Here is a 14,992-nt window from a genome sequence, read left to right as displayed (position 1 = left end):
CTTTTGATATGTTTTCTTCTTTTCCTTCACTGCCTCTTTAACATCCTGTGTCCATCATAGGGTTCTGATTTTTCTATCCTTGCAGAAAACCTCACATGGTGAGGACCACTTTTCTCTTGTATTATTTTTGAGATAATTTTTAATTCTTCAAATAAATCTATTGCATCTACATCAGATGTTATAAAATATCTTGTTGCCGTATAAGCGGCGCCGTGAGGCAGGCTGCCTCTATGCTACACCCTGTCGAAGGTACTGAACGAATGTATTTCATTTGTGCCTTTCACAAAAGTTCTGGAACTCCACAAAGGTAGCAAAAATTAAATAAATGAGAAAATGATTATGATAATTTTATTATGATAATTATAATAATAATAAGAAAAAAATAATAATAATTCGCTTCTGACAGGATGGCCGAGTGATGTAGCGTACCAGTTCTTCAACCAAGAGGCTGTTGGTTCGAATATTTTGAGAATATCTTTAGGTAGTAGGCGAATTTGAAAAATAACTTCAATGTTTGTTATCTAGAATAAGATTTATTATGAACCCCGAGCTCACACATGGTAATAATATTAATATACTGTAGGCTAAAAGATTTTTTCTAGGTTGGATTCCATTAAAAAGTATATAATTTTGAAAACTATACAAAATATTTCATATATTTGAGCTTTTTTTTTTTTTTTCCGGGAGACATCTTATCCTTTCTTCATGCGAATTCATCATGTTGAATTCGAACTTTACATTTCGCTAAACATTTTAAAGACATATTTATTACAAAACGAAGATTTTGATTTTTACGATAACCGTGTACAACCGTTTTTTTTTAAAAAAAAAAAAAAAGGTTGGGGGATGAAAAGTGACTGAGTTTGTTCGATTATGCGAGCATAAAAAATATGGGGAGAAATTTCTTGGTTAGGTTGTATTTGAATTGTGGCCCAAGCAACTAAGGCTATGAACCTTACAGGACAGGGCTGCACCGTGCGGATGTGCAGGTTGTGTCCCGCCAAGGCACCTGATCAGGAGGGGGCGCCATTTCAAGACGATAAATAATAAATTCTTATGGGGGGGGGACTAAAATATAACTTGGAACAAAGGTGCCTCTTACTCACGGAGCGGCACACTGATGGAAGCGTGTTGTCTGTTAATTTTGTGTGTTCTCTGGTCAGTTTACCTTCTTCGTGGGATGAAACACCAGTTTCCGATGGAAAGCAGGTGAAGGTGAGTTACATTCTTCCCGTCTTAAACAGGATTCGAAACCAGGACTTTTCAACTAAATGGCATCGTCGATAGCGATTGAGGCTTAGTATCCTTTTTTTTTTGTATTATTTACAGAAGGCTGCCCGCATGTGATCTTAAATCTCAGAAGTATGAGGACTATAATTTTATTACATTCAGTTCCAGTTGAATGTAAAAAAATTATGGTGGCAGACTCACCACTATAATATCTATCGTCATGCTAGTAACTTGACATAGGGAAACACATGTCACTTTCAAATCTCAACGAAATCCAAACTTCTGTTATTAGTCGTAATCTCTGTAATTTTATTAATTGAAAATTTTTTAACGAATTCGCTTCATTAAACATGGATTGGCATGTAGTCTAATGAAGCGAATTCGTTAAATTGTTTAAATGGTTTACATGGTTTACATCCTAAATGGTTTACATCCTGTAGATGGCTGCTTTTGAATACAATTCTTATGGCCTTCAAATATGCTCGTTATCTCATATCAGGAAAAGCAAATAAGTTAATTAGTTGGTTGGCCTGACAAGTTTTATGTCGAAATAAACACGCACACACGTAAGGGAGGGAAAAAAAAAAAAACTAAAAATCATCAGTCTCAAGCCACCATGATAAAGTAACTAGCCATTTATTCTCATTCATGTGAAACCACTAAATCTGCTAATTTTCTTGTTGAATTCATGTAAGAGAAAATTATGCTGTTTTTCCCGCCTTCTGTTACGCAAACAGATGTTATATCGCTTTCGGGATCTTTACTAAAATTTACTGAGCCATCTCGAATTTTGTTACAACTGCACCACTGACTTTGTGCTCATGAAATATCAGAAATGGTGCGGAATGCTACAAAATCTTTACTTTTGTAACAAGCGAAATTGGTAAAATTAGCAGTCCACGAAGCATCTCTATATTATGATATCAGGTGGGCGTTTGCTGTCCGATCTACTTATTTTTCTAAAGAAAAACCAGTCTGCAAAGGGGGAGGTCTCACGATGACGCTGTCAAACTTGACCCTGCATGACACTGATTAAAAACATGCAAATGTGAGGCAGGGTAAATGCATAATAAAGAAATGAATGAAGTAAAATTTTCAAAAAAAAAAAGTGTAAAATGAATTTCGCTGTAATTCTGAAATCATTTCCCTAATTTCTCTTATTGTTTGTATTATTTTATCTGGCTGAGAACTGGATTCCACCAAACGTTTCCATTTATTTTTCCAGGAACGGAAAATTAAATGGAAACGGTCTTTCAAGACATCGTTAATGCTGCCTGAGTTATGGAATGTCTCTGGCGAATTTTGAGTTTCATTCATAATAAAATTTATTTTAGTATGAAACAAAAAATCCCATAGTGACTTTTTTGTTAATGCGTGGGCGGAGAAAATGTGACTTAATCGTTTCCAAATGATTAGTTAAGTTACCTTGACAATTAGGTAACCTTGTGTTGAAATTAAGATCCATTCAAGTCCAACAAATATAGAATCCTTATTCATGCATTGCATATTGTTCAGTGCGTCGGTTCTGCTAAGTAGCATTATTTTACCGTTCAGTGTTAAATTAAATGCTAATGATGAGAGTTATCTAATAGAATGCGCGGTAGTGAGCCAATTGTTATCATTCATGGTAGTTTTCTCCCACTTGAACTACATGCTGCTGCATATGGGGCACCATTAGGAGCACGCCCACTGTGAGGCGATTAAAGCATTTGAGTGATTCATACGTTCTCCTGTGTTGATTATAAACATTACTCATCCTCCTTCTGGCAATGTTTTGCTTTAAATTAACGAAAATATAAGGATACTTTTAAGACGGCCTTCCGACAATTAGATCATTTCCCATTACTTGACTTACTGTACAATAAAGTCAACGATATCCACCTGTGGCGTTTTGACTTGTATCTCGAGGAATACGCTTATTTTGAAGACAATGGCATCGTCTTACTAATGAGTGAGCCGAGGGGGAGGCCACTTGACAAGTGAAATGACGCCTACGTGCATTTCTGGCATGGTGCCTACTGTAACTGTGAATGTTTTTGGCCCATGAAGGAGGAAGTATTTCCTGTTTTAACAAGGAACGAACGAACGAACACACCGCTAACTTTTCTTTTCACAGTCGTCACTTCCGCAGGAAACTTGTTGCTGCTAGCTGTTTACGAGTTATTGAAACATCTGTTTACTGGATGCACAGACCGCTTTGCAAACAGTTTTGGTGAACATTTGGGCGTGTCTCAAGTCAGTGAATTGAGATTCCTTACTCACCCTTAGGATACAGCGTAATACATGGAAAGCAATTTCCTTTCAAAAAATTGAAAGATACCCCACGTGTCTTTCAGGTTCGAAGGAATGAAACAAGTTCACACACAAAACGTGGAGCATTTTAGAAAAGGTCAGTAAAGACACATCTAACCATTGATAATGTACTGTTAGCAATACAGTTTATTTATTTATTTATTCTTAAATTTTGTTTTATAGTAACAAATGTGATTAAAAAAGGACTTTGAAGACAGCTGAATATACTTCAGCCCTTGAACTGTATTTATGTATTTTTTTTATATTTAATTTTTTCCTGGATTATTACTCAATGTAAATGTTTGTGAATACCCTTTAGTATGGAATTTTGTCTTGTCTGTGACTTAGTGAAGACTTAAAGTGACTGGAACAACGTGCTTCGTCTGATTTGTAGAGCGGGGTTCCACAATTATCTATTCGTTATCGAATACCTAATTTATTATAGGTTTACAAACTGTCGTGGGAGAGATTTACATTTCGTGGGCGAAGGTTTACAGATCGCATTTGTAAACCTTCGCCGTCTTTTTTTTCGGTTTTCATGTATGGAAACATACGAGGCAACAGCTATTTATCCATCCTCACTCTTCTGCTTGACGTACTTTAAAAAATACATTTTGTATATTTTTATGCCACGGCACACCTATGGAAGCATCTGAGTTAGAATCCCGTCTTGGATGAGAAGAACCTCTATCAAGGCTTTTTCAAGCGAAAGTGAGGTAGCCTGTCTCACACGGAGGTGGAGGGTTTCTTCCATCTTGGGAGGCTACACACAAGCCTATATCCGTCTGTTAATTGCACGTATTGCGTCCAGTGTCTGTTTTGAGGAAAGCAAAATCTAGTTTAAGAGACTGATACAACTTTAAATAATAATAAAACTCTACCGTGTCCAATGTAGCAGCTTAATTCACCTTTGAAAAAGCTAACATAAAGATTCCGCCTATCGTGGGGGAACCCAGGTCTTTTCCCGAGTGACAGATGTCGTGTCGAAAGTTTATTTTTCACTAGGTTAGACTATAATAAATTTAGTTTAATCCTTTATCCCAGTGAGAGCAAACAAAGTTTGCGCCTGAAAATATCTTCAGGACTGAATATAGTGTTCACTGCTTACCCAGGTAAGATAGTGCATTTATTATAGATTTATTTATTTAGTACATTTATTTAAATTTATTATAGATGTCGTATCTTACCTGATACTGAATATAGTGTTCACTACTTACCCAGGTAAGATAGTACAACACTATATTCAGTCCTGAAGATATTTTCAGGCGCAAACTTTGTTTGCTCTCACTGGGATAAAGGATTAAACTAAATTTATTATATTCTGACCTAGAAAAATAAACTTTCAACATCTTTCTCTAAATCCAGAGTAATTTAATAAAAAAAAAGGTGGCAAACCTTTCGGCAACTCCTATAGGTAAAGATGACCTCGCTATTGTTTCTGCCTGGTATCTCTAACTCTGGGCCTGGCTCCCACTGAAGAGACCTCAATAGTCGAAACTAGTCTGGGTAGTGGCCAATCCCTTAATACATAACAGTATACATATCCACAAGGAGATATGTTTTGCATTATAGGAGATAGTGGGATAGGAGTGTTGGTAGCTTTCTCCACCTTTGCTACGAGTTGCCTTGGTGTTGTACTACTTACCCAGGTAAGATAGTACAACACTATATTCAGTCCTGAAGATATTTTCAAGCGCAAACTTTGTTTGCTCTCACTGGGATAAAGGATTAAACTAAATTTATTATAGATGTCGTGTCGTTCATAATTCTTTCAACTGTGTGACTACTACTGTACTTTCCAGGAGTCTTTCCCAAAATACTTTTTTTTTGTTATTCTTTGTTTTTCTGTAAATAAATCCCCGATGTTTTCCCTCACTCTAGTGGTTGGTAGTGTATCAATGCCACTTTTACCAGGGAATTATTATTATATTATTATTATGTGACACCTCCAGGGAGTCCAAGGACTCAACGCTGGAGGGCACACTACTCTAATTGGCTAAATACATCTCACTCTCTACACTACTACTTAATTATCCAACTACGACACTACTACCATCAACGCCATCTATCACCAACAACAGTATTTTTTGTCTGTAAATTGCGTGTGTTCTGAAGGCCAATTTGTCTGTACGCGGATGAAAAACCCGAGTTTCCGGGTGAAAATAAAAAACACATAAGGATTCCTCTCGTCAGGATGAGAATTGAACCCAGGTCTTTTCCAATTGAAGGGCGCAATGTTCCGCTATTCTTCCCTTTGCCTTCCTTATCCAACAGTATTCTATGTTGGATAAGGGGGAATATCCTGAGTTTTCTGGATATTCCCCCTCCCTCATACCCGTATGAGATCGGCTAACTCACCTTGATTGAAAAGTTCTGATAAAAGGCTCTTCGCATCATAGACAGAATTCGAACCCAGGTCTTTCTAATCAAAGAACTCCATCGAAACCAAATTATCTACGAAGGCTTAACTCCTATGAACTGTAAAACTATAGCATTAGTACCAGTGATACGCCAATACTTTTTTTTTTAATATTGGAATTTTCTTCAGCAATCATAGGTAATTAGTAATAGTAATGAGCAATAATCAAGTTTATAAGAAACTAAGTTGAGTGGCTGTCACAGGCCACTGAGACTCAGAAGAAAGAGAAGAAGGGATGGGATAAGATAATAGGTAAATTTCGAGATATTAACATTGCAAAAATATGAATGAATAGTTAGATAACAAGGAGCCCTGTTTATAGAGATTAAACATGATACTTCTTAAACCAACTTCAGGCTTCTGATGAGTAGGGGCTGGTCTCACACTGAGTCACTAAATTGGTCTACGATCTACAGAGGAATACAGATATCCATGCCACTGTATGATTTGAATCCACATACTTGACAACGAATACGCTATCTATTCGCTAACCAAAATGAAGTAACCAGATCTGTGTGGTTATTTCATTTTTTTTTCTTCCAGTTTTCCACCCGTTTAATACTATAGTAACAGAATTAAGTTAATTTAAAAACTTATTTCGTTCATGCCAAATTCGAAGAAAGAAACATCCATGATACACACTATGTTGGGATTGCCATAATCGAGTTATTTTTACGCATCTGTAATGGCATTTTGTTCTTGTTTATTTCCTGTTCCGTAAAATTATGGCAAAGGTGTAATAACCTTTTAATCGTTTCGCTTTACTTTTCTCAGAAGTGAGAATGTTAATTTTATGGCAGAAAATAATGGAAATGTCACAGAACTTCGTGTTAAAAATAAAAATAAATCATATACAATAGATGCCGCTTATTGTGATCACTTTGGGACAGTCGCTTTTCGATAACAATAACCGGCTGATAACATTAAGTGAAGGATATAAAAAATTGCATCATTTATTTCAATTTATTGTTATGAACATTATTAATTTAATAGAAAGGGGAATGGTAAATCCCTTTATGTTTTTATAGCCGGGTACGAAACTCGGATCGAAATCCATAGAGTTTCATGCCGAAAAAACTATCGGCGAGCACAAGTGTAAATGATCACTTGGGTAGTACAACACCAGGGCAACTCATAACAATAAATTATTAATTTAATTTATTGTTATGAACAACTCTTTAATAAGCAACAACATAAAATTTATTTTAAAAACTTATCTAGTGTTGTCTGTCGTGTGTTTGAATATAGTAGTTCATGAATAAATTGCTCATACTCATGATGCCTTTCGAAGTTTGTTGCTCTGTGTTACACACCGCTACGAAGTATTTGTAGAGCTTCTTGTATCTGGGCATTGGTTGGAGGAGCTTCTAAAATTTGTTCTTATATACTTGTATTAGGTTCACTTTCTTCTACTGGTTTAAAGTTCTCATCGGATGCAGCTTGACATATTTCAGACACTGTTATTGTAGTCACCACATCAACGTTGTTATCAATATTCAACCAATTTTCAAATTCTTCTTTTGACGACCATCTGGGGTTTTATCAAAACTTTCATTTGTAAGATATTCAAATTCTTCGGAAGAAGGAGTTTCAGTTTCTTTTAAAAAACCACCTTTTTTGGAAGCAATTTTCAATAGTCTTCTCTGAGACTTGCTTCCATGACCTTGCTACCAAATGCAATGCATCAAGAAGAGAAATATTTTTTTCAGTTGCATTTGCATCAGATTGGCCTTTTATATCAAGTTCAACTATAATTCTCGCACGAACTTCCCTGAGATAATCTTTTAAAGCTCGTATGATGACTTGGTCACTTCTTGCCTTCGCACACTACATAGTTAATTCACACTTGAATTAACTATGTAGTGTGCGAAGGCAAGAAGATTACTTTGATGTTCTTCAACGATAAATTGTTTGTGTGTGTAGTGCAGTTGTCTACTAACAAGACAATTTTTTTGCTTTAATTTAAGATCCCACTTAACTGACCAATTGTGAAAATGGCATTAGTCATCCAAGCATTTGTACTAGAACAGTAGTCAACAAGCAAAGTTTTGACACTTTAAAACACCGAGGATTTTTACTTTTTCCATCACTAGGAACTCTCGATTCTCACCTTTCATATTAGAACAACAAAGAACTGTCACTCACTCTTTGGAAGATTTAAATCCTTTAGTACTTTTATTTTAAAACAAATAAGTATGCTCAGTTTCGTTTCGTTCATGTTTCGTTGTAAATATCCTCGAGAGAATATTCAGCAATAATTTTTGGCCGCTCGGTCTTAATCCACGCATCAGCTGATAAAAAATCAGCACTTTTTTCTTCACCATGAATACGCTTGTACACAATATTCTCTCGCTTTTTCCACCTGTTAAACCGTCCATAAGTTGCGGTGAAATTTTCTTTGCCCATTGTTTTTGCAAGTTCTTCTGCTTTTTGAGGCATCAAAAGCTTATTAATCGAAGTATTATTTTCACGAACATTACTAAACCAAATTTTTAATTCTCATTCAACTTGAGTATCCCTACCAGACTGGGCTCTCTTCCGATCCATGTTCTCATTAGAAAGAGTTTCAATGTTTGATCTTTTTTTTTTAAGATCTTCAAAAGTGGTTGTGATAATTTTAAATGTACAGCCGGACTACGCTGACTCATTTTGGGCAACTTATCATAGCACTGCAAAGTTCTTTGCTTTTCTTCAAAAGATAAATCTTTACTTTTTTTACTTGCTTCTGCCATACTAAGGGCTGTTTTAACGAGCACTTCAAGTCAAATTCACTTACTGAAAGAGAGCACGAAAATAAACTCGAAAAATCACAATTCAACTGTATTTATACCCACCCGAATTTGCCTGGAAGATACAGTATAAGATTTACAGAAAAATATGGTTAAAAGAAAGTTAAGATTAACAAAAAAGTCAGATTTCGACAAATGTTCTTTGTCAAATTTTCTCCTGATTAACCCTTAGAGTTCTTAATTCTGAGATGCACAAGACTAAACATTCGAGGATTTTGATAATAATAACCGGAACTTTGATTATAATAGACGGATTATTTTTAATTCATTGTAAATGGTGTGTTTCGATACCGACTGATTTTGATAAACAATAGCCGATTAATAATATTATCTGCAATCACAATAAGCGGATTCTATACTATATAAAGTCGAAGGTTGCTCTTGCAACTGAGAAACATATACCCCCTATTAGCTAATTGTATTGTTTTAAATTGCTGACAAACATATCTAACTAAACGATGAAAAAACAATATTTTCTTTTTTGAGGGACCAAAAACCTGAGTTTCTCTTTATATATATATGTTACCGGCAAAGTGTAAAAAAAGCAGGCATTGTATAGAATGCGTGACGTTTTTAAGCAAAGTATGAAATATCCGTTTTATTTTAATATTTTACATATTATCCCTAGGCATTGTATAGAAAACCTTGTCATTATATAGAATGACAAATACTATTTCGGCAGAGTATGAAAAAGGCTTTTATTGAAAAGATGCATGTGAAAACGTAAGAAGTACAAAATGTAAGATACCCAATTTTTCTATAAAAAGAGAAAAAGACCAGTGCTGAACTACTTGTTGCTACAAGGTAGACTGGAATGACATTTTGAATTGCACTTAACTGCCTTTTTCATACAAAAGCACTGCAAATTTCGGCACTTGGCCTTGCAAGTACACCCCACGAACCATTGGCCGCTACCCATGGACTGAGCGGAAGCGGCTGACCGGAGAGCTATTTCGTGGTCAGGAAAGTCTCCAACTCTCAGTAAGTCCTTGGGACATAAAGTGAATTGTGATCTGGCATAGAGTTGATTTAAAATTCCTTCAGCAGTTCCAAGTCGGTAAAAACCATCGTCTGTCACACTCATAACAACCCCCAGCAGATTGTGCGAGTCACCCCGTCTCTTGTTGACGTTTGGGTTGCCCCCCCCCCCCCCCAAAGGTGCAGGAGGAAATTTATTGTTGGAATCCATTTTCATTTTTTCGGCTTATATATCCAGATTCAATTTAGATCGAATTTTACCTTAGACAGCATTCTCAATATTGAAGCAAAGAGTACACAAAATATTAACATCATAACCTTCTATTTTCTCACTTCCATCGTCTTTACTTTCATGTCCACAGGCGGCATGAACGTTTCAGGTTAGGTTAGGTTCTGCTCTGGAGTTCTCTGTTTGGGGCGAGCGTCGAAAGTCACGTGACTCGCCTTGCGACATTATGCCGGGAGTATTTTATACTTTGCCGATTTGCCTTTTGGCATTCTATACAATGCCTAGGAAATGTGTGAAAATCTAAGCGTTTCATACTTTGACGTCCCATTTTCGGCATTCTATACAATGCCTGCATTTCACACTTTGCCGGTAACATATACACCCTCTATCCAAAAAAGAAACCGATCTTTTCGAAAATAGAAGAAAAACTATTGGCGCCACCTGTTGTATCTTTTTGTTGTCGAAAGCAGCGACCTTCATTAATGTTGTGTTCAACTGTTTATGACTTTTTTTTTCATTAGAAGCCGAGTTATAGTGCCAAGAGTGACAGTGTGTTTTGACGAACGGTCAGAAAATAAGTTTCAAACAGAGAGCTGCGATTGACTTTTGTGTTAAACTTGGTAAATGTTTTACCGAAACGCATCAAATGCTTCAAAAAGCATACGGTGATGAATGCTTATCCCGTACTCAAGCTTACGCATGTTTTAAGCGATTTCAAAGTGGTCGTGAGACGCTTGAGGACGACGAAAAGCCGTGCAGTCCAAAAACTGGACTGAGCGAAGTTAACATCCAAAAAGTGCGTGATTTCATCAAAGAAAACCCGAAATCATCCGTGAGATTGATTGAAGATGAATTGGGGATTCCAAAATCAACTGTGCACAACATTTTGACCTAGAGTTTGGTCAAAATTTGTTCCCCCTCAAGTTGACCGACGACCAAAAATGTATTGAATTGAACACTGCGAGGACCTCATTAAAACCGTTCGTAAGGACTCAAACTTCCTCGAAACGATCGTTATTGGTGTCGAGACGTGGTGTTTTGAGTATGAGCTTGAAACAAAGCGCCAGAGTGCTGAATGGAGACCACCAGAAGAGGGGCATCCGAAAAAAAAGTCTCTTGGAGAAGTCAAAAGTAAAGACAATGCTGATTTGTTTCTACGATTCCAAAGACATTATCCACAAAAAATTCGGTCTGCCTGGTCGAACAGTCAATGGTGAGTTTTATCTCGAAGTTTTTGAAGCGATTGATAGCAAGAATTCGTCGCGTACAGAATGAATATCGTGATGCAGGCAGCTGGTCACTTTTGCATGATAATGCACCATCTCATCGTTCGAACATTGTGAGACAGTTTTTGAGCAAAAACTAAGTTTATGTGTTGGATCACTCGCCGTATCACCTGATTTAGCACCCTGTGACGTCTTTCTTTTTCCCTGCCTTCATTTGCCGATTAAAGGAAAGCGACACTATTGAAAACGTTCAAGCGGCAGTAACCACGACTCTCAACAGTATCCAAAAAACCAATATAAAAAACTCATTTAACGAATTAATTGACCGTTCCAAACGCTGAAACGAAATAAAATATAATAATAATAATAATGTGAACCATTATCATATTTAATCGTGATTATTTTATGAAAATAGAATAATAATACTAATATTTCATCATAATTATACACAGAGATACAATTAGTTATCATATAACTAATTGTATCTCTGTGTAGTAGCTATTTGGTGGCTATTAGCGCCAGACCACCTGGCGGTTTTCTCAAGAAGTTAATAAGTGCATTCTCTAAGTAATGAATTCAGAGTAACGCCTATCGATACGAAGGTTCATCCGTTTGTGCTTTACTGTGAGTAGGTGTGATAACTTGAGTAGTTAACAGCGAAGTTTTCTCACGGAAGTAACATCTGCTTTCTGTTGTTGTGTCACTTGATATGACGAAAGAACAGTTTTCAAGAAAACATGACAGATGGGGTGTGATCTTGTCATTTCGCTTTGCAAACAGAAATTGTTAAAATAATATGATCGATTAATATAATTCAAATCAAACAACTTTGTTCTGCGTGGTTTAACTGATTCTTGAAAGAACGAGTAATACTAAAAATCATTAGTAATAGTAATAAAACAAAAATAGACTTGAATTACGATGCATGCGATCCGCATCAAATGCTACAATAGAACTAATGAACACTCGTATCACTTCGTGTTCGCTTCGAGTGGCCCGAACACAAGGTGATGCGATTTCAGTTGCTCTTTGCTGGTTAGAAAGTTTAAAAACTTAAATAAAGTACTGTATAATCCAAAATATCTTGCAAAAATACGGACAATGAATTGGACTGACAGGAAAATTGATGCTAGCCTAGGGAAAACGGTTTGAAACCCCCGGGGTCTCTTGACCGAAAGTAACCCTATGAAGAATGTAATTATTAAATGTGTAATTAAATTGATTTAAAATAATATAAAAAGATTTCTTTACTGAGTGCAAGTGATGATTTAACCCCACTAGTAATTCTGTAGTTTTAGAGAGTAAGGGAATAATTCCATCACACGTGTTCATTTGCGACTGAATATAATTACTCATTTACTTCGGAAATCTAATAGATATCAATGATGTTCATCCATATTATTTATAAAATGACCTTTTTTCCCCCTGCGATTCCGTGGACGAGGACACTACTTTTATTTTTTTATTTTTAATATTAGAAGTTCGAAATCCTATCTTACGTTTCAGTCGTGAATGGGCTAAATGTTATTATGTAATCTGGAAACCGTGTTTTAGAGACCTAACATGAAACTTTTTTCAAGCCACTTCCAGTAAGCAAGGTGGTGGTCTCACACTAGGCGATATTCCAGTAAGTTATTCACAAACAGCCATGCACTTTGGGATTCGAACCCACTACTGTCTGTTGGTTGGAATACGGACAGACACTTGATCCATTAGGTGAACTTGGCGAGCAACTGAAAAAGCTATTGACAAGCTGTTATAAATATACCTCGTGCCCTCAAACTAGATTCGAACTTCTATAGGAATAAGGCTTTTATGTTTCGGCTACCTTTTGTTAATATAAGCAGAGCCATTTGAAACTTTTTATTTTAATGTGAACCAGCTCACAAAAGATTGTAATCGTACTCCCTGATGAGCAGAGGATTAAATAATCCGGGAAATCTGCTCTAGACACCAACAATAGAACCTTCTCAGCCACTTCAGAACCTTCAATAAACAGGACGCGGTTTCAAATTGGGCGATGAAATTCATCTCCAGCTTAAATAATCCACACATATCTGTGCCCTCAGTGGGATTCGGAGTCGCATTCTGTTGGTTGGAGAGCGAAGATACTGTCTACTCAGCCAACCAGGTGCGAAATGAAATCTTTACAGGAATTTAGTTATAAAAAAATAAAATATATAAGTTAAAGGAAATAGGAATGACTAGCTGATAGGGATCCAAATATAGGCAGCAACGTTTAATTGCAGAATGATTTTTCAAAGTAAACTATGCATCCGTTATATGCGATTGTCAGGAACAACCTTACAGAATCACGAGCAGAGAGCTGCCATGGCGCAAAAGATGCACATGTTCGTAGTATTGATATTACGTATAATCAGTGTTTTTTTTCTGTAAAAAAGGTGCCAGTACTCACCATGAAGATGTTATTACAGCAACTTCCACACTTTTAACATAGTCTCCGATATACCCCCGTCGTCTCTAGATTGCTTCTTGCTTTTGGTATCAACTGCAGAATGACGACCTGAGAGAGAGCCATGAGTCCTCATATTTGCTAGGGTTGAACTGAGTGAGAGGAGGTTCTACTATCCTGATGAACATCAGTGCAGAAGTTGTCCGTACAAGAAGAGATGACCGATGAAGTTACTATAAGATTCATCTGAGAGAAACCCCTTTCACATTCACTGGAAGATATTGCAATTGTGCTTTAGAGGAAATAGTATGTCCGGAACTTTATTTCTTGAAGATATTCACGGAAACCACGAAATGCTTCTCTTTCATTTAAGCGAAATTTGCGTGCGAACTTTTTTTTTTATTTCAGCTTCACCAAATGCCAGATGCTTCCCAGAATTTTCTGGCCAATACTTGGAATCTAAAAATCTTAGCACATTCAGGCAAATCAGCATCATCTCCTTCAAGCAGACGCTCTCCAACAGCTTCTTTCAGACTTTTGTAGAAAGCAAATGAACTTATTGCTGGACTGTGTCTTTCATTTTTGTGGAGCTCAATCCCTTTGAACTTCATGTTCTTCTGACTTTGAAGAGAAATACTGTAGTATGGACCAGGATTTTCAATTCTTTTTTCAAAAAGTTGAACTGTATTCTTTATCTTCCTGTCTGTTTTGAACAAGTCAAAATATTTCTCTCTTGTAAATCTAGACGTAGTTCACTAAGTTCTTGGAGAGCATCGCGCATAAGGCCCAAATCAAGAACAAACTCGCATGACGTTATTTATCTTAAAAGACCATCATGAAGAAAGCGATCTGTTTTGCTTCTTCTGCTGTCTTCTTTTGCCTCCAGAAAGTGATGGGAGACTGCTTCAAAGTCTTGCCACACAGAAATAGTACGAAAGCCTATATGCAACCCAACGAGTGCTTAAAATTCTGCCAATTTTAAGAAGTTGAAGTTCTAGAGTCGCTGCACATTCCTGTAGTTCCCTAGCATTCTTAGGTGAAGCATGATAAGTCACATAAAGTTTGTCCATGAAACTCTTAAAGCGATTCACTCCTGCCAATTTGTTCACTGTGTCACTAACAGACAATTCAAGGAGATGGCTAGCACAATGCCAGAAAATAACACTAGGAAACTTCTCTTGCATTAGCCTCCTTACACCATTACGCACACCAAACAACACGGCTGCACCATCACAAGTTACAGACAATAAATACTCCTTTTAAGTAATCTTCGGATAATCCTAAACACTCAAGATGACTAATTAAAGAGTTTAGAATTCCTCTAGCAGTTACATCTGATAATTCGATCAAATCTAAGAAAAGACTCACAAGGAGCCGAAAGTTCAGGAAGAACTACACGAACAATAACAATCAATG

The 14,992-nt window shown here is 36.5% G+C and overlaps 1 protein-coding gene across 1 annotated transcript in view; it reads left to right on the top strand.

The window, feature by feature from the left end:
• The first annotated feature begins 3,418 nt into the window (after nt 1-3,418).
• LOC150104296 (uncharacterized) overlaps nt 3,419-14,992 on the top strand; it is a 273,534-nt gene continuing 261,960 nt past the window's right edge. Inside the window, exon 1 of the mRNA XM_090396903.1 lies at nt 3,419-3,619. Within this exon, the coding sequence (XP_090253029.1) occupies nt 3,577-3,619 (43 nt within the window). The 5' untranslated portion in view covers nt 3,419-3,576. The remainder of the gene's footprint in view (nt 3,620-14,992) is intronic.

This window comes from Typopeltis vanoorti, chromosome 8, assembly GCF_054136105.1.
Source record: "Typopeltis vanoorti isolate ZY-2024b chromosome 8, IOZ_Tvanoo_1.0, whole genome shotgun sequence".
Lineage (NCBI taxonomy): Eukaryota > Metazoa > Arthropoda > Arachnida > Uropygi > Thelyphonidae > Typopeltis > Typopeltis vanoorti.
The sequence above is the reverse complement of the archived record's forward strand: the minus strand, read 5'-3'. Positions and strand labels throughout refer to the sequence as shown.